Here is a 24,645-nt window from a genome sequence, read left to right on the forward strand (position 1 = left end):
CGCAACTACAAAAAGGGACCTGGCCTGCTGAAAACTTCACAGCATCACTTCTCAAAGCAGCTTCTTTCAAGACCGACAGCTGCCCTGAGTATGTGAAAATCTCGGTTTCACTCGTTAGCCCACCTGGGATTCTGCTAACTGCCCCTACTGAGAAGCAGTCTAATGTTTTCCTGTTCTTTTAAAGGTCAGTAGTTTTTTCCAGTCAAAACTACCTGTCATTTCCCAAAAACGTTTTCAGGAGAGGATACAATACCTCACTCCCATACCTTATCCCCCATCCAGGTTCTTCTCTGCCTTTTACATAAGCCACCAGCAACAGCTGAAAACCTACATGCTGCTGAGATGTTAAAATCATTTTTGCAATTCCTCCATCAAATCAAGAGAGCTGACAAACAATCTATAACTAACCATTTATTTAGATTTATTTAGTGTACTGAGCTTTTTTTTTTTTCCCTCAACAGGAATTAGACAAACGCAGTCTGTTAACTTGTTTACCGCTTCAGACTGCTAGCTAAATATTTTGTGCAAACACATTCCAGTCTAACATTGCTCAAAAATACTTGTCTCTACATTTTGTTTTCAATACCCCACTACAGTAGTTAGGTATTTGAACTGTGTGATGGGCCGTCCAAATCAGGACTCTCTCATCACATCTGATGGGCTGACCTCTGCTAACTGCTTCAAAACAAAACAATTTTTTGAAAAATAATATATATATATATAATTGTCCACAAATCATTAGCATTTGTCGGACTGTTCATTTTTTATTAAGAGTTCCTATCACTCGTTTTGAGTTTTTCCTCCTCAGATACAGCTATCTCTGCCCACCAGTTATTTCCCTTCTTAACTTTTCATTTTAAAACACTACTTTACTACACATAAGCTTGATTCATTTTTTTAAAGCCACCGTTAAAAATGTAAGTCTATGAAACAATTAGTTATTTCATAAAATAAAATTATCATTATATTATTATCTCATCGACCCAAGAGACTGTGCTCTCAGGGGATGCCATGAAATACTAACTGAAGAGCTACCTCAAGGAACCAGCATTTGGAAGCTCTGGTCCTTTGATCAGACCTGGATTTTCAGACCAGTGTGCTCCTGAAGAATCCTTCTGAAGTCAAAGGGACTCCGAGCACTAACAGGAGTTCGTGAACACCACTTCAATTACAAAATCTATGACCTGAATTTTAGGCAGAATGGGTGGGAATTCGGTCATTTTCAGCAACGATCTACTTCTGCTACTGTCAAAAAACCACCAGGAGTTTTAGCTCTCGAGGTCACCAGGAGAGTTAGAGGAGCATCACATGTCTTTTAAAGCCTTGTACAAGGAGCGAGAATGTCAGAAGATCAGAGGAAGCACAGAATACAACAAAGAAATGTGCAAGCTGCTCAGGCAATTTCTTAGTTTACTTATGTTTAAATTATCTGACCCCAAAAGTAACACATTATTGTTCAGGATGAAAACCACATTATATTAAATCATTAGTACTCTTAACTCACATCTCAGGTCACTGAGGATGAAGTGGGATTTGCAGCACACCTCGGGGTATGTCTACGACAAACACAGAAGTAGAGAAAGGCCAAGAAGACTTTGAACACAAAAGCTATGGAGGCTTTGGAACAGCACTCAGAGGCAGCCTGCAGCAGGGAAGTTGTAGAAGAGGCACTTGAGATTAGAAGAACTGCATGCCAGAGGGAGCAGTCAGGAACAGCACGGTGAAAACGCTACAAACAGCTCATGAGATAAAACCCATTAAGTGAAATAAGACTGTATTATAAACGGACCCAGAATGGTAGCCACAAACACTTTGGACTCTTCCTTCCCAGCCCATTACGACGCAGTGCCTCTCTGCAGCTTCTGTACAGCCCTTACTACTTCCATACCCACAGCTCAGCCTCTGCAGTGCTTCTGGCAAACGCACGCATCATTTTTCCATCCTACATCAATCCACAAATGAAACTCACTGAAGTGTCGTAACTGAGGTTCGCAAACATACTTTTACCCAGGCACAACACTCGATCAACACATGTGCATGCCGTGTCTCGAGAGATGGTTGCAGTACATCATCACACATCTAGCAGCAGAGAAAGAACACGTGGGGTCAAGCGCGTTTGTTTCTGGCCCATACCTTGTAATGGCATCCAAACTCCAACTGATGATTGAGATAAATTCTGATGTGGTTCAAAACAATCGGACTAGATGGGTTATCCAGTCTGTTGTTTCACTCACCAAAGATTCCCCCGAAACCTTTCTCCTCTACTCCATGTACCACTCATTGGGTGCTGCACGTGCCAGAGAACTTGCTCTCTCCATAACCATGGAAGGCCTGGAAGCATGGCACTACAATATAACTGTCTGTTACAACTTTTCATTACATTTTCATTACAGTTTATGAACAATATGGAATAAGGGCAGTTATTAGGAACAGGATTCAAGTTGCTTTTATATTCAGAATTCATTTTGTGAGATTTTGTATAGTTCATCCTAAGTTGATATAGCACAGACCTCATGTTTTGATGTACTGTTTTTCTAATGTTTGATTTATAATCCTTCCAAGATGGATAAAATCTGAAAATTCTTTATTTTCAATTTTTAGACTGTATACTGGATTTACCAACAATTATGCCAATTATTTCAATTATAAGTAGAATGAAAATAAACTGTAAGCTCTCTAGTTTAACTGATGTCCCACCTATTAGGCATGCATGGTATACAGAATATTGAGACCTTCATCTTTTATTGAGGGTCCTAGTATAAAGCATTAGAAAGAATGAATTATGATTATTAGGCATTATAAACCGGACCAAGCATATATACAAAAAAAAAAAATCATACAAGACGATTTGGAAATAGGTACAGTCTGAGCTAGAAATAGAATAGAATGGAACAGAACAGAATAGTTCTGTTGGCAGGAGCCTTCAAGGATCATCCGGTCCAACTGCCTGACCACTTCAGGGCTAACCAAAAGTTAAAGATTATTGAGGGCATTGTCCAAATGCCCCTTGAACACTGACGAGCATGGGGCATCAACCGCCTTGCTAGGAAGCCTGTCCCGGTGTTCATCCACCCTCACCGTAAAGTAGTTTTTCCTAAGGTTTAGTCTGAACCTCCCCTGGCGCAGCTGTGTGCCGTTCCCTTGCGTGATTCTTTTCTTCACTGCCCTGGACAAGATTCAGATTGCTCAACCCCTCTGTCTACCTTATTACTGATGACTTTTTGAACTCAGTAATGTGTTTACAGAATTAAGCAACCAGAAGTTATGTGTTTGGTTTGTGCAGTACGTCCCGCAATCATACAAAGTACAAAAGCTCTTCAGGAGCAGAGCCAGGACCTTCACATTACACTCATAGTTTCATTCTAGTCATATAACTTTCAATACAAACAACATGTTTTGACCCCCCTCTCTAAAACAAGAATATGAGAGCAAAAACATTAAGCGTCATTGTCACAGTACAGCAACTAAGAATTCCCTGTGGTGCGTTTGGCTTGGTTGACAGCTGAATACCAGGGTTTCATCCACTTAATGTTTATGAAAACACTGTGTCAGTTTAAGTGAATCTTTACAAAACAGGCAAAATCTTGCAAAGCTCAGGCAAAACCATCATAGAGAATGCTGCTCGAGTGAAGACTATTGCATTTCAATGAGCAATGTTATTTCTTTCTCTTCTTGGTTGTGTAGAGTATTAAAGAAAAGAACAAAAGGAAAGAAATACAGACAAATACAACATAAAACAAAACAAAACAACAACAACAACAAAAAACGCAACAAAAAGCTCAGTAAAGCAGAGCAACCCACCGGAGACAGTTTCATTCGCTTCTAAAGAAGATGAGAAAGAAGAAAAACACACATGACAAACAACAGCCAGATCGTTCAATGGACAGCTGGCAAAACCTACAGAAATGAAGGCAGAGTAAGACCCAGTACAGAATTATGATATTAAGAGAGTATTGTGTTTGCAAAGTCATACATTCTTTAATAAATGCTGCCTTTCCATCATCTATCCACCTGGTTATATCCTCATAAAACGCTATCAGGTTGGTCAAGCATGACTTCCCCTTGCTGAAGCCGTGTTGACTGCCCCTAAACACCCTTTTATCCTTGATATGCCTGGAGACAACGCCAAGGATAAGTTGTTATAATTAGCCTGGAAGGTAGAAATGTCTAATAAATGTTTATTTATTGGAATATGTGTTCCCACCTTTACCTGAATTCAGAGGAAGGCTGAACAGCATTAGTGTAAATTTGGCTTCAAACAAATTGGCAAAGTGATCATCTGCAGCACAAATGCTGACAGCCTTCTTCAGACTTCATTCACATTTGCAAACCCCATCATCGTTCTTTGTTATATAAAATACCACATATATATGGCAATTCCACTGGCAACCAGAGTCAAAATAAATATCTACACATGTAGTAATAAATGATGCTTTTGACAACTTTCTGATTTTATCACAAAGCTTACAATAAAGATTTCTATTAAACCCCACAGTCATACTGTTTGAAGGAATCACAGTTTCTCTTTCTAGGAGGCAACATTCTAAGCCTCACGCTTTCAGAGAGCTCACGGCTTGAGTATGAACTGAATGAAAGCTTGGAAATGAAAAGCTGAGACTAGTACAAAACTCCACATATTTATTACTGTTAAATAATTTCATAATGTTTAAAGAGATTGCATAATCTTGGAGAGACTGATCTTTTACTTCAAGGTTGGTAATAATGAAACGACAACAACCAGATGTTTAGAGAAACTGCAAAGGGAAATCTCAGCTGGGACTCGAGAAGACAAACAAACCCAATGATTAAAAAGACAGACATTTTTATAGCCACAACAGCTTCCTGCAGAGAAATATCTTGATCCTGGGCCAAATCCCAGAGTCCTGTAGGCTACAGGCCTCTAACTCTATTTTTATTAAGCCCTCTCGTGAGTAGGTTCCTTCTGCACTGGTAGGTTATTTGCCTAAGTAAATAGCTTTCCTTTTTGTGGAAAATACTGCCATTCTTTCAGGACTAGTAACATCAGTTGCCAGTAAAAAATTGCTGTGTCTCAGCAGCTTCTAATGAAAGCAACATCACTTATTTGTACCTTTGTTGCTCAGTCAGGTTCTCTCAAGAATAGAGACCTGTATTAGCTGGAGAGCTGGACCGTAACACACTTTAGTTAACTTATTTGATAGATTTGAGTATTTGGTGCCTTTTAAAAAGAAACATTTAGGTTCAATCTAACTCACTATTTACCCTTGTTACATAAACATGCATTCAAAGAAGGGCTTGTAGCTGTCCTACATCTTTGTGGCGAAAGGGGTCTGAAACTTCAGTAAGAACTCTACGGAAATCCTTTGTTTGTGGGCTCCACGCCAAGAACTCACCAATAGTGATGTGATTTAAAACAGCTGCATTCTTCTCATCATTAATTTCATTTGAATTTGGTATCTGCAGTACATACCGAATAAAGATAAAACCACCCTGGTGAATTTTTATGTGTTTATCTTTGTTTGTTTTTTAACTTTGCTTTTTATTTCAGGCATAAGAAACATTGCATTTACAAGGAACAAAGAAAATTGAGTTTGGGATTAATAGATGATAATTTTTCTAGGGGTAGATACAATCATTAGTAATCAGTCAGTAATACAGAAATTTATTGGTAAATCCTTCCTGCTACAGACATCCAAATTCCACTTGTAAACTTTTAACTTTTCCCATCACTTGCAGTGCCAGTGTGAGTGCCTGTTTTCCTTGCCATTTAAGGAAAAAATCATTTTTACTCATAGCTTCTGTTTCCAGACTATGTTTTTGAAAAAAAATCAAGTGAAACTTGCTAGTATTACCTTAAATAATTAAATAAAAGTGCCTCTAAGGCAGAGGCCATAAAGCACAATCAGGAATACAAACGCGAAGCTAGTGATAATGTTGTTCTTTATTAGTATCAGTGCATAACCACAGAAGAAAACGCAGCCCTTTGTATTGCACATGTACATGATTTATAGGTGACAGACCGACAGTTAAGTGAAAACACTTCCCTCCAGTATGAGGTGGAGTAGTCTGGTGCATTGTGGAAACTAGGAAGAATGACTGGTAACTCACGAAGACCATCAGAAGAAAATTATTGTGCTTGTTTAATGAACCGCAGAATAATAAATCACATTTTAGCATCACATGGGTATCACAGCAAGGGGGTCCATTTGGGAAGCATGCTACTTACCAAAATTGTACGAGTGTTTTCAAGAATAAATAAAATAACATTTCAAAGTAGGTTGAAGATATGTTAGCAGCTATAAAGTGTATACTTATACAAGCGTCAAATATGTTAGCTGTTAGTAAAAATATGTATTACCAGTTTTCACCATACTATCTTCAGAGTTTGGTCTGTACTGTCTGCAGCTAGAAGCCATGTGGTCCATCGTTACTAAATTATTCACAATAATAACTATATTATTAAAGATATAAACCATTTGAATTTATGCTAGGGAGAAATGTAGGCACTGATTAGATCTGTCGGCTTGACAGTACAGGAAACTGATGGCACTGATCCAGCAATGTACTTAAGCAAACGTACAATTTTAAGCGTTTAGATAGTTGCTTTGATTACATTTGGCCTGTTTACATACATAAGGTTGGATATTGGCATTAGCATCCACTGAAGCATAGCTTCACCGCTCAGTGGACAGCTCCCGAGGTTGCTTAGTGCCAGGTCCACCTCCTCTGTTCTGACCTCAAGGAACCTGCGGGGAAGTTTATGGCAGTTTAATCCACAGCCTTCCTCCGGGAGCTGTCCCTGGGGGGTGACATTTGTGTCCACTTTTGCTGTAATTATGAGTCTCGCAGAAGGGAAGCGATTTCTCTCCGTGTTTTACCAGGAAGGTCTCCAGGAGCTCCTGTGAGCCTCCTCCAGCACTGGACGCACGTTCTGGTGGTTTGGGGACACCAGGACCGCGTTACTGGGCACGCCGCAGGTCTGAGTCCCAGCACCGTCTGGCGCTCAGAGGCATCGCTGTGTTCGGATGGTGGTTTCGGTCCCGTAACCTCAACCCTACGGGGCAGAGGCGGCCGGCTCGACCCCTGACAGCAGCGCCGCCCGCCGGTGGCCGAGACCCCCCTGCAGCTTCCACGGCCCGGCTGCCGCTGCCCGCAGGCGCTGCCGGCGACCGCACCGCGCACCGGGGGCCGGTGACGGCCGCGGCGGGCCCCAGCGAGGCCGGGGCGGCCCCGCAGGGGGCCGCGGGCGAGGCCCCGGGAGGCCGCCCCGAGGGGAGGCGGGGCGGGGCCGCGGGGCCTCGAGGCCGCGCCTAGGCCTCGCGCACGGCCGGGGGGCGCAGCCCCGGTCCGCCCCCGCCCCCCGCGGCCGCCCCCGCCGAGCCCGGGGGGAGCCGCGCGGCCCCGGCCCTCGCGCCGACCTCGGCAGGGCCCGCCGAGGAGGAGGCGGTGCCGGCCTCCGCGTGACGTCACCGCCCGGCGCGCCAATCCGCGCGGCGCCTCACGGCCCAGGAGGAAATGACGTCACCGTATCCCTCCGCCGGCCAGGTCCCCTTTTTGTGTGTGTGTGTGTGCGCGCGCGGCGCGCTGTGTCCGTCCGCCCGCCGGGTGCCCGCCCGCCGCGCGGGCTCTGTTCCCTCTCGTGACGAGCGGGGGGGGGGGAGCGGGGGGGGCGCGAGGCGCGGAGCCGCCCCCTGCGCGCGCACGGCGAGAGGCCGGGGCCAGCGGCAGCGCCGCCCGCTCCCGCTCCTCCTCCTCCTCCTCCTCCTCCTCCCCCTCAGCATCGCGCCCCGGGCCCGCCGCCCATGCCACCTGCCCTCCGCTGCCGCTCCCCGGGCCGGGCCAGCGGCGCAGCGCGGGGGGGCCGCGGGCCGCTCTAGGAGCGAGGCGGCGGCGGCAGAGCGCGGAGCGGGCGCGGAAGGTGAGGAGCGGGGCGGAGCGGAGCGGCGGCGGCGGCCCGTTATGTGAGGGGGGGGCGGCGGCGGCGGCGGGGGGGGCGGCGGCGGCGGGCGGCCGCTGGAACCGGCTGGAACCGCCCGGGGCTGGGGGAGAGGGGAGGGGAGCGGGGGGCGGCGGCCGGGCCAGCCCGCGCCGTACACAAAGCGGCCTCGCGACGGGAGCGCGGCGGCGGCGGGAGGAGGAGGAGGAGGAGGAGGAGGAGGAGGAGGAGTGGGGGGGGGCAGGGCTCGGCCGCCGAGGCGGGGGCCGGGGAGGAGCTGCCGCGGGTCCCGGAGCGCGGCGCCTCCGCCGCTCGGCCGGGGGCAGGCGGAGGGATCCGCGCACACCCCCTCACGGGGGGGGCAGAGGCGGTGAGGCGGTACCGGCGGCGGCTCCCTCCGCCCGCAGCCCCCTTCCCCGGCGCCCGCCCCCGCCACAGGCCCGTGCCCGTCCCCCGGGGGAGGGGGGCCCGGCCTCGTCCCCCCCCCCCCTCGGCCCGGCCTCCCCCGGCCCGGCGGGCGCTGGGTGGGCGCCATGTTGGGCACGGGGATTATTTTTCTCTCCCTTTCTCAGCAGCCACAATAAACTGAGGACGGGGCCGGCGGCGCTGCCCCGGGGGAGCGGCCTCGGCGCCCTCCCGAGGGGACTTCCCGGCCCCGGTGGGCCCTGCCCGCCCCGCCGGGGGCTGAGAGCCCCCCGCTCCGTGTCCCCCCGCCCCCGCGGGTCGCTGTGGCGCTGGGGACGCCCGGACTGGTGACAGGAGCGGTGTCACCGCTGCCCGGGGCCTGCGTCCCCCTGTCCCCAGTGGAACGGACTCATCCCGAGCGCATCCCGGTACGCGGAGGGGGGAACAGTGCTTTGCCCGGGCTCGTGGGCCTGTTCCCCGTGACTCCTGGCCGGCCCCGGCCCCTGCAGCGACGTGATGCCGGGGACGTGGTGAGCGGCGAGCCCCCGGCCTGCCTGCCCCATCACTGGCACCGCGCGGTGCTGCCCGGCACGCCAGCAGCCGGCTCCTCTCAGGAAGAGTCAGGTTCACGGCAGGACTTCATGCAGAGCGCCCCTGGCCACGGGTGCTGAAAGCCAGGTGTCGGCATCGGAAGGAGCCAGGTGCTGTTTTGCCCAGCCCTTGCCGTGGTCCTGCTCCTAGGTACCTGGGGAACCCAGGCATCCTGGCTCCCCGCGCCTTCCCTGCTCTGTGATGTGGCGCGGAGACGAGGGAGAGGCACGGATCCCGCTGCCCAACACCCTTGCAGAAAACATGCCACACATGACAACACACACAGCTTTATTTTTATTAACTTGGCAGCAGTTGCAGCTGTCACCAAGGCATACCAAATGGGGCACGAGTGAGGGAGCGGAAGAGGGGGTAGAGGATGGGGGAATCTGTTGCTCCTTTTAGGAAACGCTTTGTGAGGATATACAAATTCTGCGTCTTCCCTACCTTGGATCTCACCGTATACTGTCTGGTAGCCTGAGGTTGCTGCAGATGTCAAGCTTCATCCTTGAATGTGAAGCCTAGCTTACTGCACGCACATATTTATTTATTTTTCCCTCTGGTTGTACACTTACTAGCGTAAGGAAGACCGTAGTTCTATGGGGCTGCCCACCCAGACGGCTCACTCCCCGTTTCCACTTGAAGCTCTGTCTGGGCATGGGGTTCTGCACGTGTTGCATACAGTCGGTCTTGTGTTTGTGGATAGATACAGTTACCTTGTTTGTGTGCAGGATCCCACAGCTGCTTAGATACTGTCAGAGACCCTGCAACTGTCTCCGCTCAAGTGGACCTGCTTCCACAGCGCAGCGAGCGGAGTGCTCCGTGTGTCTCCTCCCAAAAGAGAAGTTTGCAGGAAAGCTGCAGACCTGCTCTTGGACCCTCGAAGGCCAGGCCTGCAGCTTGAAGGTAGTCGTTAAGCCGGTCTGCAGAGACAGATAGCAGAAAGCAGTTTGTGTTCATCACTCTGCAGTTCAAACTTTAAGGTAGATAACAATTGTTAAAATTGAGTGTGTAATAATAGATTTTAATTAGTAGGCATCGCACACGTCAAAGCCTTTAATAAAATGGAGGACTTTAAATGATAGCGTTCATAGAAAATTTAATATGCCTTTTGAAATTATTTCAGTACCCAGCAAAGCCAAGTCAACCACATCAGTCAACAGAAAGTAAATTCACCTTGCTCTGAAGGATGTGGCTGTCGAACTCTGGCATTCAACTCGCACAGCTCCTTTCACCTGCTCTCTCATGTCAGAGGTGTTGCTCATGATGAATAGCCGTATAAACAGTAATGAAAACATCATCCAATATTTTCATCGCTTAGATTGTATCGGTTTAAAGCTGTGCCAGTTATTTGTTATAAGCCACGGAAGAGCATTATCTTTTTTTCAGGGAAGGGATTGCAGCATGTCTTGACAGCAGAAACCTTTATCGTAGGATTCATTTGCATTTAGTGTAACTTCATCAGGTTTCTTGGTTCTTAAGAAGTTACGATATGTTCCTTGCCACTGAGTACGCGTTATTAAAAGTGAGTTTGAAAAACATGCAACAAGAAAGGAACTCCAAGACTGCGTGTTCACCGAGGTTAGACAAAATGGAGAGAAGTGAGCATTCAGAAGGAGGACTTGGACAAGAGAAGTTGATTTGTATGTTAATTCTTGTCTTGGGGTGCATCGAATCATCTCAAGCTTATTTGTGGGTCTCTTAAAGACAGATCCTCAATTTTATATTTTAGATTTTCTTCTCTGGACTATCAGGGTAGAGGTGGTTTTATAGCAAGTGGTGAAGAAAATTTAAGCGTCAATTAATTCTTAATATGTATTTTTCATGTCAGTGTTTTCCCTTAGGAAACTCCTTAGGGAGTCAGGGGAGAGGATTGGTAGCATTAAAACCATGCCACAATTAGATCTCCATTAGCAAACCTAGACTGGCGTAAAAACCGACAAACCTTCGGCCAGAAGGATGAACAGAGTTCATACATTTGGTGCTAGAATGTAATGTTCTGGGGCACGGTTTGCGCGTAGCCTCCTTGCCTTTTGTTACAGGCTGGAAGTGCTGCGTTTCCTGAGGTTCGGTGGTGCCGGTGGGGTGCAGTTTGCCCTGGGGGTACGCCTGCTCCCCCCACACGCCTGCTCCCCAGGCCACGATGCCGCTAAGGCTGCTGCAGAGATTCCCCGTGCAGGGGTGTCTCAGGGGCTCACGCTTTGTTCTCTGGCTCCTTTGTGCCAGCTCTGCCCCAGACTGCTGCGTTGCCACGCGCAGCGCCACTGGGTGAGGTGGGGGCTTTGGGGGGTGCCTACAAGAGTCACCTTGGTGCTAAAATTGAAGTTAGCACGGAGTCGTATGCTTCTGGGAGGTGCGAGACCCATCTGTGAAGTTGCGGAGGTATCTCCTCATTGTTTCCTCAACTTTTCTTCGGTCCTTCATCACAAATAGTCAGCCGTGAGTGTGGGTTCCCCGCTGGAGTCAGTTGAAACTTTTTTCTTTTAAAAAGTAGTAGTTTGGTAATGTTAACGTGCTGCTGGTTGGATTGATTGTCACTGCGTATTTGGTTGTGTTTACGTTGTCAATTCACATGAATTTATACTCCTTTTTTGAAGACATATTTGTGAATAGAGCTCTAGGATTTGTGCAGGATTGGCAGTACCCTTCAGGGTTAGTATGGCTGTTACTAGAATGACTTAATGTGCTACCCGTTCTGCGATGGTCGGAGTACGGGCGCATTTGAGTCGTGAGTTTGCTGAATTTGTTCCCACCTAGAGAAAGGCAGCGCGCCCCACCGGGGTCTGCCCCAGGTAGGAGCTGGGGTTCCCTGCTCCCCAAATCCGCGTTTGATCTGAGCAACCCCTTCCTTCCGCTTTCCCATCGGTGAAGCAGGTGGCTGTGCTGGCACTTCTGTAGGCAACGTCGTGCTGGAGGGGGACGTTCGCAAACTGGGGGTAGTAGCCTCTGTCCCTCCGGGAGAGTGGTCCCTGTCCCTCCCGGTGGTTCCGCCTTTAAACAAAATTCCTCCTTTTGCTTCACCAAGTTACCTGTGTAACGGAGTGCGTGTTTACTTCTGACCTGCTAGTGTGCCCTTAAGACTGATTGTGTTGCAGATGATTTCACCCAGTAGGCAGAAATTGGGCCACCAGCAGTGCCCTGACAAGTACTGATTTATTTATACTTTTTTTTTAATTAAAAGCCTTAGAAAGTGAAGCTTCCATAGCAAGAATAGCGCATCCCATCATGCGAATTTTGAAGAACACTGTGAACGAGTCATTAATTTGAAGTCCTTTTTAAAAGAAGTGTGTGTGTATATACAGCATATGTATGTCATAACTTGTTTGCTTTGTGTCAAATAATATCAAGCTGTGAATGAAACTGTAAATATATAACCGCACATCTTTTAGAGATCGCTTCAATGAGACACAGCTGCCTTATTCTGCAGCTGTCATGTAAAACCTGCTATCCACAGGTGCTTTAGATAATAGAAAACATTTGGGCCCTGATTCTCTCCACTTACATTGCTGTAAGTCAGTGAATTTACGAGTCAAACCCTACGGAATGGAAGCTGAGTCCTTTGTTTGCCACCTCACTTCGGTGGAGAAACTAGATTAAGTATTTATTTTGTTTATTTATGGGTTTTGGGAGCTTGAAAATGCCAGTGGTGTTTTAAACCAGACTACAGTGTTTTGTGTTTTCTACCTGTTCAGTCATTTTGTCTTGAGAATACAACAGCAGCCCCTAGGGATTCTGATACCTTTCTAACTATAGTAAAGCGGTTCGTTGATAAATAAATGCAAGTGGATCTTAGACCTGATTCCAGATTTTGGTTGAAATGACGAGGGAGTTGGGTAGCTTTTTTGGCAGTGAAGCACAGGGGAAAAGAAAAGGATTTCTCGTGATGGGGTAATCTGTTTGGCTGTATGGGAATAAAAATTCTTTATTGTTGGGCTTCCCTTGGTAATGGTAATCACTTTGATCAGAAAATGTAATCAGGTGGCCAGCCTTTTAATGCAAGACTTGAATGGCTGGTGGCTTTCTCCCCCCCTATATTGCAACAATGAGCGTGGACCACATCAGCTGACAAAAAATGAAGGGTTTATATCTTGCAGTCATGCCGGTTATTTGTGTAGAGCTAATATATGTTGGCTCTTCCCCTGAAGGTCTTCTCCCATTTTCCAACTAAAAGGGAGAGAAAATACCTTTCAGTCTTCAGGGCTCTATTTCTTGCAGCGTGTCTAGAACACTTTGTAATTTTTTTCTCATTTTTTTGGCATCCATATTTTCAACCGAGCATCTGCCAGCTATGTGCTGAAAAGCTAAATGTAGAGTATTTATCATTGGGCTTAATCATTTTATTGAGCAAAGGCTTCTTACATACAGAAATATTCAAGATCAAAGCTTTGAAAAACAAAGCTGTTACATTATAGAAGAGAGGAGACATTTTCTTAGTTCAGTTGGTAAGAACAGATGAAATAGTATGCGCATAATGTAAGTTAGTGTCAAAAGAAGCTTGTAACTACAGTCTCTTTAGCATTTTGTCTTTGCATCTTCTGAATAATTATGAGGTGTTGAATAATATATTTTTACAATCTGTGCGAAGACTTCCTCTGTAGTTTTAGCCTTCCTGGGTAGACATATGTGCACGCTTTAATTAATAGATCAGGTTATTTATCCCGGCTATTTATAGGCTGCCCATCACTATAGTATTAAGGCAGTGTTACTTGTCTGGCGTGGAGTAATATGATTCCAGACAAATAGCACTGTTGTGAGCGTCACCGGTTTTGCCAGCTAAGAGCAGCTTTGTCCTAGAAGCTTCACGGGGAAATTTTTTTCTAGATGTTTCTGTGAAGCACAAATGTTGAAAATCATAAATATGTAGTTATTGATCGGTTGTGGCGGGCACCCATTTGAGATCTTTGTGTGCATCTCCTAGGAGATCTTGCTTGTTTTTGATAAGATTTTGTAATTTAAAAAAAAAAGTTTATGTTAACAGGCAAAGAAAATAAGATTTAAGGCTCTTTGATTCCTGCTTTCCTCTGCTAAGCAGATTTCCAGCATAAACCTCTATTTCAGAGCTTTATTTCTGGGAGTCTGTTTTCGTATAATTTGTCATCCAAAAAATGATTTTCTTTTTTTCTTTTTTTTTTTACTTAAACTGGAGGAAGTTTGGGTTTTTGTTCAATGAAGTGAATGAGGGCTGGGCACCTCTTTATTTCTGACTAAGCCCCTCGTTCTTGTAGAAGCTTTGGCGAGTCACTTCGTTTCACTGAACTCTGCTTTCCACCCTTAAAATGTGGTTAATGCAGTTTTCTGTCCGCTGCAGTTTTTATGTAAATGAAGAAGCTCACAGGGTCTTTGAAGCATGCAGATACGGGGTGCTGTGCAGAATGTGAGCTTTCTTAAGCTTCATGTAGCACACTCGGTTAATTGCATATTGGGATTATTACAGGAAGTTTGTTTTTTTCTTAATTAATTTTATTTGACAAGAGATTAGGTTTCTTTGTAAACAGCTATGGCTATTCTTTTATTCTTGTGATCAGAAGAAGTTTACAAAGTAAGCTAATTTTAGGCATACGTTTCAGTGAAAAGTTGTGCTCTCTGCAGTATTTATAAGCAGCAATTTGAATACGTTAAGTTGGGGTAATTTGGTGTATGTGCTATATTTATTAATAACGCTTTGTGTATTCAGCAAGATGAAAAGAATTAACTGTTTGCTAGAGGAAACAATTCTCCAAAAGCCTTAGTGACACCAAGTGCTGAAACGTGCTCGCTGTTTTGTAGCGATGCAGAAATATCCAGTAACACTCGTGCAGTTCATGAACTACACGGTGCTGTGGGAAAACGGACCTGGAAGCGTCCCTAGGAAGACACCGAACCCACCTTGCCTCCTTGATGCTGTATACACCGATTTTCTTGGTGTCCAACTTGGAATCTTCTGTTCTTCACGTTGAGCCCCTCGTGTCTTGGTTCTGTCACGGATGTGGAGAGCACGTCTCTTCCTTCTGCTTTGCGCTGGCCTGTCACGTCCGTGAAGAAGATTTGCACTTTGTTAGCTCTTCTGTAGGTTAAACCACCCCAGGTCCTTCCATCTTTCCTTGAAGACCATGTTTCCCGGGCCTGATTGTTTTTGTAGCTCTCTGGCTGGTGCACGTCCGCCTCGGCGTCGCCTGCAGGTAGGACGTGCAACGCTCAGCCTCGCCGTTTGGCGCAGAGCCGTTCACTTCCCTTCGCCTGCTTGGCGAGCCTGAGCCGTCGCTGGATTTCCCTCAGCTCCAAATGCCTGCCAGGGCCAGGAAGGTGATAAAGGCAAGGGGAAAACAGCCACGGAGATGTGCTTGTGCCCTGGAGGGAGCGTCAGAGCGGGGAAGGCGTATATGGAAGGAGCCGGGTCGCTTGAAGTTCTTGAGGAACAGCATGTTTTAGGTTAAAAGTTGGCTGAAAAGGACTTGGAGTGGTGAGAAGAGAGATTCTCTCTTGTTCTACCCGGGCTCAAAGAAACATGATTCTTTGTATCTTCCTTGATGTATATTTGTAGTGACAGAGATACAAAGAAGTAGGTACTTCTCTACAAAGGTTGCTTCCTGACAGCTGAAGGAGCCTGCAAACTCCTTCAACTTGTGCAGTCTTCTTAGGTAGTCCCTGTCATCCCCAAGAAAGAGTAGGAAAGGTGATTTCAATATGAGTAAGTTATTTGTAAGATGGGTTGGACTTTGAAACTTGTTGTCTTCTTTTAAAGGCCTTCATAAAGGAAGGGCAAATTGAGTTTCATAGAGATCACAAGTGAAATTATACAGAAGTGTTTTATTTACTGTATTATGTAAGTTTCTTCCCCAAAATACACAAAATTGTGAGGCATGCGGATAGCTGCATTGAACTTATTCCCACACTGCCAGTTGGAAATACAGGCATAAAGCAGTTCAGTTAAAAGAGCTGCTGCTTTGTGTCTGCGTAGAAGTAATGGCAGTACTAGGCGTTCACAGCTGTACGAGTAATACGATGAATTATCTTTGCTGTTTATTGACATGAAGAGTGAGGAGGAGGAGATCAGCTATTGAACGTGAGTGGTGTGATGGGTTTCCTTTAAATATAGTTCTTTATATTATTCTTAAAACAAATATTAATGTGCTTCAGAATTACAAGTGGTAAGTGAGAATTATGTGTATTAGGATAACCAGGCGTAGAACTAAAATGAGCATTTCCTAGCGAAACACCATCGTACGACTACAGCATAACAATATGAGCTCTACAAATCCTTTTCAGGCAAGTAGAGCACAGAAAAATGGCAGTCTAAGAGGTTGTCTGTATTACAGGGAAAGCAGGGAACTGCATATGCTGCTTTGGAAAAAGTACTAGCAGTGTGATTTTGGCAAACAGGAACAAGTGCTTACGATTCTTGTGTGTCTCAGACCTACCTACTTTAGACAGTCGCTTCAGATTTTGGTGAAATTTTGTTTTGATTTAATTTTGTATTGCGGGAAATTTGTGATGCTTGTGGCTTTGTTTTGCAGCTATTATATAGCACAACACAAAAAAATCAAAGATTGCACTTGCACAGAGTGGCTGCGCACAGTCTTAACAGCCACTCCTGTAAATCCTCGCTCTAGAGTGATTTACAAACCGATGCTTGTAACAGGTTCGGTGGTTTTTGGGGGGATAAGGTGGACATAGCTTAATTATATGAGACTTAAATTTAATTGTTCTATGATGACTTAATCCAGTTTATATTTTGGGACTATTTCTATCCCAGGTCTTCAGCAGTGAGTTAATAAATGTTATTTTGTGTTGAAGCCTTCTGGTCAGCACTCTTTTCTGTGGCTATTTGAAAACACAGATTGTCTGCAAATGAGTTGGATTGTTTTCTTGCTTGTCCCTTATTATAAGCTGTTTATTTTGGCCAGTATGTCTCAGAACATTCCTCATCAGATTTTTATGGCTGTCAAATGGTAGTAGAGAAGACAAAATGCAATCATAACAGCTTCTTTTGCCACCAAAAATGTGATCAAGAAGACCAGAATCCCTTCTAGACGTGTTTATTCCCACTCCCTTGCAGCACGGAACTGCCACTCGTTCCACTCTCTGTCCTCCCTAGTGGTTTATGGCAGGTGGAAGGAAATGATTCTTTTTGTGCTCTAGCCCAGGTAGGAGAACAGGCAATCCATTTTTTGTGGTATCTTATTATAATCATTAGTTCCTTTAAAAATGCAGTTGAGCTTCTGGATGTAGTTATATTGGTTAAAGACTCCTAAATGTGTTATTAAGGAGAATTAGAACTTTGCGTAAGCATTATTTGTAAGTGAAGTTTGGAAACTGCCAAATCCTGAAATGGTGCAAAATTAGGTCTGTAAGAAAGCTGCTGTAAGCTGCTTGGCTCAATGGCTTGCAGGTTGTCAAAGTGTTATTGGAAGTGGCTCTATTGATTAGATGTCAGTAGTATTCGAAAAGTCAGCTGTTTGGAGAACTCCAGTGGTAACTGTCCCTCTGAGAAGAGCTTCTGTAGGACACTTGAGACGACTGATCATTGTGAATCTTCTTGGTTTTAATTCTGGCTGGATGGTCTGAATGTTTAATAGAGATCTTGGCATTAAGCACATACACATTTACATTTCATTGAGGCCTGGATTAGATGCAGCCCCAGGAGAAAATACTTGACTTTTGCTGTAGGCAGATCTATAAAAACTTCTGTTCGGGGTGCCGTGGTGCCCAGAAAAGCAAACAAAATTGGAAGGTGTGTAAATAGTGGAGCAAAAGGTAACACTGAGAATTGCAGTGTTATAACATCATTATATTAGCAGTGATACACCCCTCGGTTATCTAATTACCTTTGTTGCTGCTTCACTGTCTCAAACGACTGTGGCAGCAATACAAGTGTTAGAGATGGGTGGCAAGAACGAGAGAGACAAAAAGCCTGGAGTTGTCATTGTCTGTCTTTCTCTAAATAAATATGTAAGAGTTACACCAAGTAATGAGTAGCGTGAAAAAGAAGAACTGGATACTTTACTCCAGAGATTCGTTTGAGTTGAAAGACAATAACTATGGGTCTAATTGCAGAAATTCCCTTTACTTTTTTCTTTTTCCCCTCTCTGAACTGATTTATAATCGTGTGTCGGGTTCCAGGCTGGTACAAGGAGATAAGCAGGGGACGGAGCTGGAGCAGCACACAGGAGTTTGGGTACGCACGGGTTTGATCAGAACAGGAGTCCGAGGTTGGCTGTGGACTGTTCACGTGTTTGTGTGCACGTTTCTTACTCATTGAAGCTTGGATATTCAGTCTCTCATTTGAATGTTGGCAGTAATCCTAGAATATTCAAAACCATGAACAGAACAAAAACTACGACTCTTCTTTTTGAGTTAGTTATTTAAAGGTACTGAGTTCTAGGGCAAGGAATTCTGCTTCTGAAGCTGTTAACTTAGCTTTGTCGTGCAGGAGGAGAGGCAAAACTGCTGCAATGTTAGTTAAAACCAAGGGTTTGTTAAACAAACTTCATTGATTTTCATGAAAAGGAAGCACAGTCTATTAAAGTACGATGTGGAGTCATTTCTGTAACCTGAGAAATAAATAGGAACCTGAAAATATGCAGCTTTTTTTTTTTTTCTTTGGAATACTGGGAAATAAAAACATTATTGGTAATTCTGGCATTAGAGTTGTTCTTATAATGAAACTTTTGCTGCCTGAATGCAGCTACCCAATAAATGGCTTTCCTCTTTTCCCCTTGCAGGATGGCGGACACAGACCTTTTTATGGAATGTGAGGAGGAGGAGCTGGAGCCATGGCAGAAAATCAGTGATGTGATTGAAGATTCTGTTGTTGAGGATTATAACTCAGTTGATAAAACTGCTACGGGTAATTAACTATTTTAGTCTAGCATTACTCCAGTTATGGGTATTAAAGGGAAACGGCAGTGATTGGTTACATCCTATCCAGTAAGTAAGCTTATTTGATAGCTAAAAAACCTGTTAACAAGTGATGTAACTATTTCAACATCTGTATTTGCATGTAACACTTGAGTCTGGTGTGTGGAAAAAAGAACACTTACCCTAGTAATGTGTGTGGGTGAAGTAGACTGACATATTTAATAAATAAGCTTTTGTTTAGCCCTTTGAATTACTTTTTCTTGGTCTTTTGGTCAAGATCAAGCCAAGTGTCAGCCTGATATCTGGAACAGAGATGAGGCTACATCTTGTTGTAGGGATAACTGAGACTGGTGATTCAGCACATCTCGTGTTCCTGACCGCGGTGGTCCTAAACTCTGATCCGAGTGGAATCATTCTTGGATTCCATGCCATGGAAGCATTCTTGGTAGTCAGCGTTACTAACTTCTCGGCAGTCACTGTTCATAGCTTGTGGATAATGCAGGGTGTTTGTGGAAGTATTCAACACCGGGGGCTTTGGAGAGCCAGTTGGTAACTGGAATTGCTAACTGGAGGTGAGCAGAATGTGGCTGTCTCTGCTTAGGGGAGGGTTTGCTACTCCTGCTGACTGCTGTCACCTGCTCGCTCTTGGTCTTCCTACAAGGAAAGATCTAGGAGGAGCGTGCTTTGATGAATAGTGTTTAGAGGTGCCAAGGTAGAAGGATGTTTGTAAGGAGAAAGTGATTCAGTCAGAGATGGATTGGAATGGGCATAAAACTAACAGTGGTCTGAGTAAGTTGAATTTCTCTTGCTTGTGCTGTCTGATAGAAAATACAGAGCTAAGGAAGCTGGATGTGACTATAGGTTACTGTCCAAAGCCAAACGTTTTGTATTTTGTATTGTATTTCTTTTTGTTACAAACGGATTGCCTTGTTTCAATTCAGAAATAGCTTAAGCAGTCTCTGTACATAACTTAATATACTGAAATATAAAGTGGGTTTAGGTCTCTTTGGGATTAGGGAGCTGTATAAATCTGCTTGTCCGACTTGCTTAAAAGTCATCACGTCGTTTGTGGTAAAATTTGGTCAGACATAAGTAATGAGAAGTGTATCCATTTCAATAACGTATAGAACATTCTTGGAAGTGTCTTAAAAGTATCTTGCACTCCAAGTGTATTAGATGTCATCATATAATACACAGGTGATGAATATTTCATAGCTTTGCTAATAAAAGTAAACTGAGACAGATGTGCTAAATCAATTACAATTAATAAAGGCTTGGTGATATTGGTGTGCTTGTTAGATTGAGTTACAAAAAAATGATCATGACTACTGAAGTATATTGCTATTAGCAGATATTTTGTTTACTGGTGGAACACTTGGATACTCTTTCGACAACTTCAAATATGTCCCCATAAGATCTACTATCTAATGATTCCCAGATCCAATTAAAACCAGCGGGATTTATACAGGAATCTGATTTCCATAGGCCTCTGTCACATCTTGGATTTGAAAGGATTACACAGAATCACCACAGTCTTAAGAATTTTTTTTTCCTTTAGTTTCTGTTATCTCAAAAGTAAGAGTCATGATAAGCTCTTAGCTTAGGAAACTAATTCAGAACTCCAGAATCTGCCTTGAAAACGTAGTGGGAGAGGCTGGATGAAGAAAGCAGGTTTTGTCTCCCTTCGCCAGCCCCTTGCTGCATGGTCTGAAGCCCGGCGTTCTCCCTGGCCTTGGGAGCGCTGGAGGTTCAGGAGGATCCTGTGTGCTGCTGTCCTGGTGCAGCTCTTCTCCTAACGGCTCAGCTCCTTGCAGGCTTAGGAGCACCATTTCCCTGAAAAGCTACTATTGTGTTTCCAGGCATTTATCCCTCTAGACGGTGCTAGAGGAATGAAATCATCAGCGTAGCTACCTACAATTGTCTTCTGCTTATGTTATTCTGGACCACAACCAAAAATAGCAGTGGCTGTTGGGGGAATAACACCTTTGTTTTTTCTCTGTGGTTACAAACTTAGGTGGGTTGTTGCTTGGCATGACTCAGTCTATTGCTTCCCATCGTCGTCTTTCTTTCGTGCCTCTCACAGCATCGTCTGCCATCCCGTTACCAGCAGGCGCGACCCAAGGGGGTGTGGGCCGTCTGCTCGCCCCGCGCCTGTCGCTGCTGAAGGGACCGCGCTGTCTGCCACGTGCTGGCTCTGCACATTAGGGAGCATTGTAGGGCTGGTGGAGTTTCCTAAATAATGTTTGGCCAGAGAACTGTACTTTGATTCCTGGAGAAGTCTGAAAACCTCAGAGGTGCAGATTGGTCCGCTTCGGAAGAGAGGTGGGAGGGCAGTGACCTTTACAGCCTCAAGACAGGGCCGCTTTCCAAATGTGTGGAATTTCAGACTGGATGGCTTGGTCAGCTCTGGTAGGGTTGTTGAAACGGTATTCAGCACCAGGGAGCCGAGTGGTTTAGGGTGAGTGTGGTGGTGTTGGTTGTATTTGGGGTTTGTTACCTGCTGCAGTGGAAGTGAGCTCTGGGGGCACTAGGAACACGCAGTCAATTGGCTGCGTGGCGATGTCCAGGAACACAGCGCTTTGTCCTTAACTTAGTGGTAGACTATTAGGTGCTTTGGTTTGAATTCTGTATGGTAAAATACAGAAACGTGCTTGTTTTTGGATATTCCTGGGGCGCTTTGGTTTTTATGGTGCAACTAATTCTCCTCCTGATGACATTGATGCAACAGGGGGTAGCTTGGCCCATTAACTTTAGGACCAACACAAACAAAATTCTTCAGCCTGAAACATGGCCTTTTCTTTCTGGAGTAATGTGTTTGTTGAGCTGCTGCTGTCTCAGATGGCACAACTTGAACTTGCAGGAATCCTTGTTGGCTTGCAAGGATTTTGAGTGGTGAAGTGCCCCAGGGACATCTGTCACCTCTGCAGGTTTTGCTGGCCCGGTGACTGAGGGTCTGATCCCAGTTCAAGTTGTGACTATGTGGAATGCTCGCGAAATGAGCCATGTCTGGAATCATCCCAGCTTTCAGCAATCTGTTTTTTACGCTCATGGCTGTCGTCTTGCGTTTTGTTTTACATTAATTAAAAAGACTTAAAAGCTGGAGCTGAAAAAGATCCATTCAATCTTAACCATTCTCCCAGTGTAAGGTTTTGTTGGGTTTTGTTTTGTTTTTCCCATCTAGGATGAAATTCATTATGAGCCAGCCTGGAGACCTAAAATTTATCATTTTTTTAATTCTCCTCCCCAAATTCTCCTGAGGGGTATTAACAGTGCCACACACAAACCACCAGCTCACCTTTGAACAAACAGAAGTGCACAGTGGGCTGGATAGGGATGACCCCATGTCTGAAAATCAAGAAATAATATTTCAAAACTGGAGGTGGAAATATCTTTTAGCTATTTTTTCCATCTTCCTGAATTTTGTCTTCAGATTTTTTCCCTGCAGATTAGTTTTTCAGTGTCTCAAACTACTGGGACATGAAAGGAAAAATTACTGAAAGCTAAATATATTTGAAGTGACGCTCGGCCTATTTTTTTTTTTCCTTAATTTCCTGCGATTGCTTTTAGCTATACCTGTATCCCACTCAAACCAGTTCTTTCTTATGTTATGTATATGTGTACAGCTAGCTGGTATAACATATACGGCCGTCAGATGCCACAGTGTCCTGGTATGCAGAAAAGCAGTGTTGTTGTTGACAAGAAAATGAGCACATCACCCTGACAGCCTGACTTCTTTTTATAATTCCACCATCAGATAAAAATAAAACTTACATTCCTGCAATTCTTTTCGCCACAAGGATCACAAAACGCTTTTTGTCCTGAAAGTATAGAAACTGTACCAGGAAATACCGTGCTTCCATCAATGGCAGCAAGTGCGTGAGGGCGTCTGGTTAAGTTGGGTCAGGATGGGAGATCACAGAATCACAGACTTTAGGGATTGGAAGGGACTTTGAAAGATCATCCAGTCCAATCCCCCTGCCGGAGCAGGAGATGCGGGATTTTAGTCTTGTGTACGTGAGGGCCTGCGGCGGTGTGACAGGAGGCCTGCAGGGCCTGCTCTGCGTGCTGCCCGGGGCGCCCCTCTCCCTTAGACTGGACGTGAGTTTGTGTAACTTGTCTCTCGCTCTTGTTGGCCAAATTGCACACGTTGTCCATGTTGGGCTCAGACAGCCTGCCACCGAGGCGTCCATGTTACGGCAGCTCATCTCAGCTTTGCTCCCTGTGCTCCCGTGTTTGAAGGGGGAGTCCCACGGCAGCGCTCCGCTGCGGGCTTTCTGCAGGCGGATTCGGAGAGCACGGAGCCATCCGAAGGTGCTTCTCCTCAGAGGGACGGAAGGCTCCGCAGGTGCCTGGAGGTGTCTGTCAGTGCTCCCTTGGCTCGCAGGGAGCGCCCTGCTGGTCCGACCCCGCTTGGTGCCCACATCACCTGCCTTAACGCCTAAACGATGTGTCTGTCTTAGTCCGTTTCTCCCGTCAGCACTGGCTGCTGCTGAAGGCCTTCCATCCGAGACCAAAGTCGTCAAGGAACCAAGTCAGCCCAGGCTTGTTAGTCTACCCCTTGTAAGCCTGAGAGGGCCTCTTTTGATGCCTAATGGCCGAATTCAGAGTTCAGTGACACGCTGATGGCAATCCCATCCATTTATCCCTGATTTTGGTAGGGGTTGTGTTGCTCGTAGAGCCTTGGTTGCTCTGTGGCAACAGCCTGGTGCACCAGACCTTTGCGGTCCTCATCGCAGCAGCAGGGCTGGTCTCTGAGGGGCTCACTGGGGCCCCCAGGGAGGGGACGCTGCTGCCAAGTGCCCCTTGTCTGGGGGGGGGGGGGGGGGGTGTGTGTCTGAGCATCAGACAAGGGGGCTTTGTCAGCCTGACCTCTCCTGTAAACAGGCAAGGTCCATCTGGTAAGAGTGGCTTCTCCTGTAGAGGAGAGCACCTCTGCTGTGCTTAGTTGGGAGAGAGAATACAGAAACTCTTCTGTATGTCTACTTCTGCCTTCCTGGTAGTGTGCTGGAAGTCAAGGAGTGGTTCAAGAGGTGGTGTAGGAGGAGGCCTAGGACTCGCAAGGATCGCTTGGTCCAGGACTAAATGGGCTGTTCAGGCATACCTCAGGAGGCTTGCTTCACCAACTGGCATTTAGCTCTAAGTCACCCTCCTCAAAGAAGCAAATTAAGCCATTTCCAGCGAGCTACTTGGAGAGTCATACGCTTGAGAGGCAGGAGGAGAAGAGAGAAGAACGTAATTTGTTCTTTTCCAGCAGCTGATTTCTGCCATGGTCTCCTCATTCTCCCTAGATGAAGTAGTGAATCTATGCACATCTGTCTTGGCCGGTGAGTTTAAAGTGTTCCAGGACCTGTGGAAACCTTACAGATCTCCTTGGAAACATTCTAAGAGAAGCACTGCACGCTCTTGGACATGCTACTCCAGAAGGCTTGTCATTCTCACTAATGAAAGTCTACAAAAACGTGGGGAAAAAATTGGTCATTCAGCTGTGTCCATCCTGGCCACATTGAAAAGAACCTGCAGTTTCTGGTAAGGAATTAGAGTGTTTCTATATGCTTCTGCTATTGTTTTGTCTAGTAATTAATAGCATTTCAGGAGAGAGCAGCGTGGCAGGAACCTGCCAAGTCCACACTGAGAGAAAAGAATCCAAATCATTGGACTGACTTGACCAGAAGATTTTTGTCAGCTGGTCCCTGCTTTAAAATGGACTTAAACCCAGAGTCATCTTTTGTTTGTTAAACTAGTACAAGTCTTCCCAGATTATTTGTAAACTCCCAAGGAGTGCCAGAAGGAGTTGGAAACCTGACTGTCATGCTCTGCTTGAGGTTGCACAGTGGCCTCTGTACTAACCACGAGGTCATCATAGCTTCCGTCGTCAGGATTTCTCATGGAAGTTAAGTGGC

The 24,645-nt window shown here is 45.6% G+C and overlaps 1 protein-coding gene across 6 annotated transcripts in view; it reads left to right on the plus strand.

The window, feature by feature from the left end:
- Positions 1–7,569: 7,569 nt before the first annotated feature.
- POGZ (pogo transposable element derived with ZNF domain) overlaps positions 7,570–24,645 on the plus strand; it is a 36,093-nt gene continuing 19,017 nt past the window's right edge. The window contains exons 1-3 of one of the 6 annotated variants that reach the window (XM_040538618.1): positions 7,570–7,897; positions 9,640–9,891; positions 18,610–18,734. In XM_040538618.1, the coding sequence (XP_040394552.1) occupies positions 18,611–18,734 (124 nt within the window). In that variant the 5' untranslated portion in view covers positions 7,570–7,897; positions 9,640–9,891; position 18,610. Of the gene's footprint in view, positions 7,898–8,629; positions 9,892–18,607; positions 18,735–24,033; positions 24,272–24,645 lie in introns of those variants that run through there. The other 5 variants (XM_040538617.1, XM_040538621.1, XM_040538619.1 and 2 more) reach the window with 5 other exon arrangements.

Source organism: Cygnus olor, chromosome 28 (genome assembly GCF_009769625.2).
Source record: "Cygnus olor isolate bCygOlo1 chromosome 28, bCygOlo1.pri.v2, whole genome shotgun sequence".
Lineage (NCBI taxonomy): Eukaryota > Metazoa > Chordata > Aves > Anseriformes > Anatidae > Cygnus > Cygnus olor.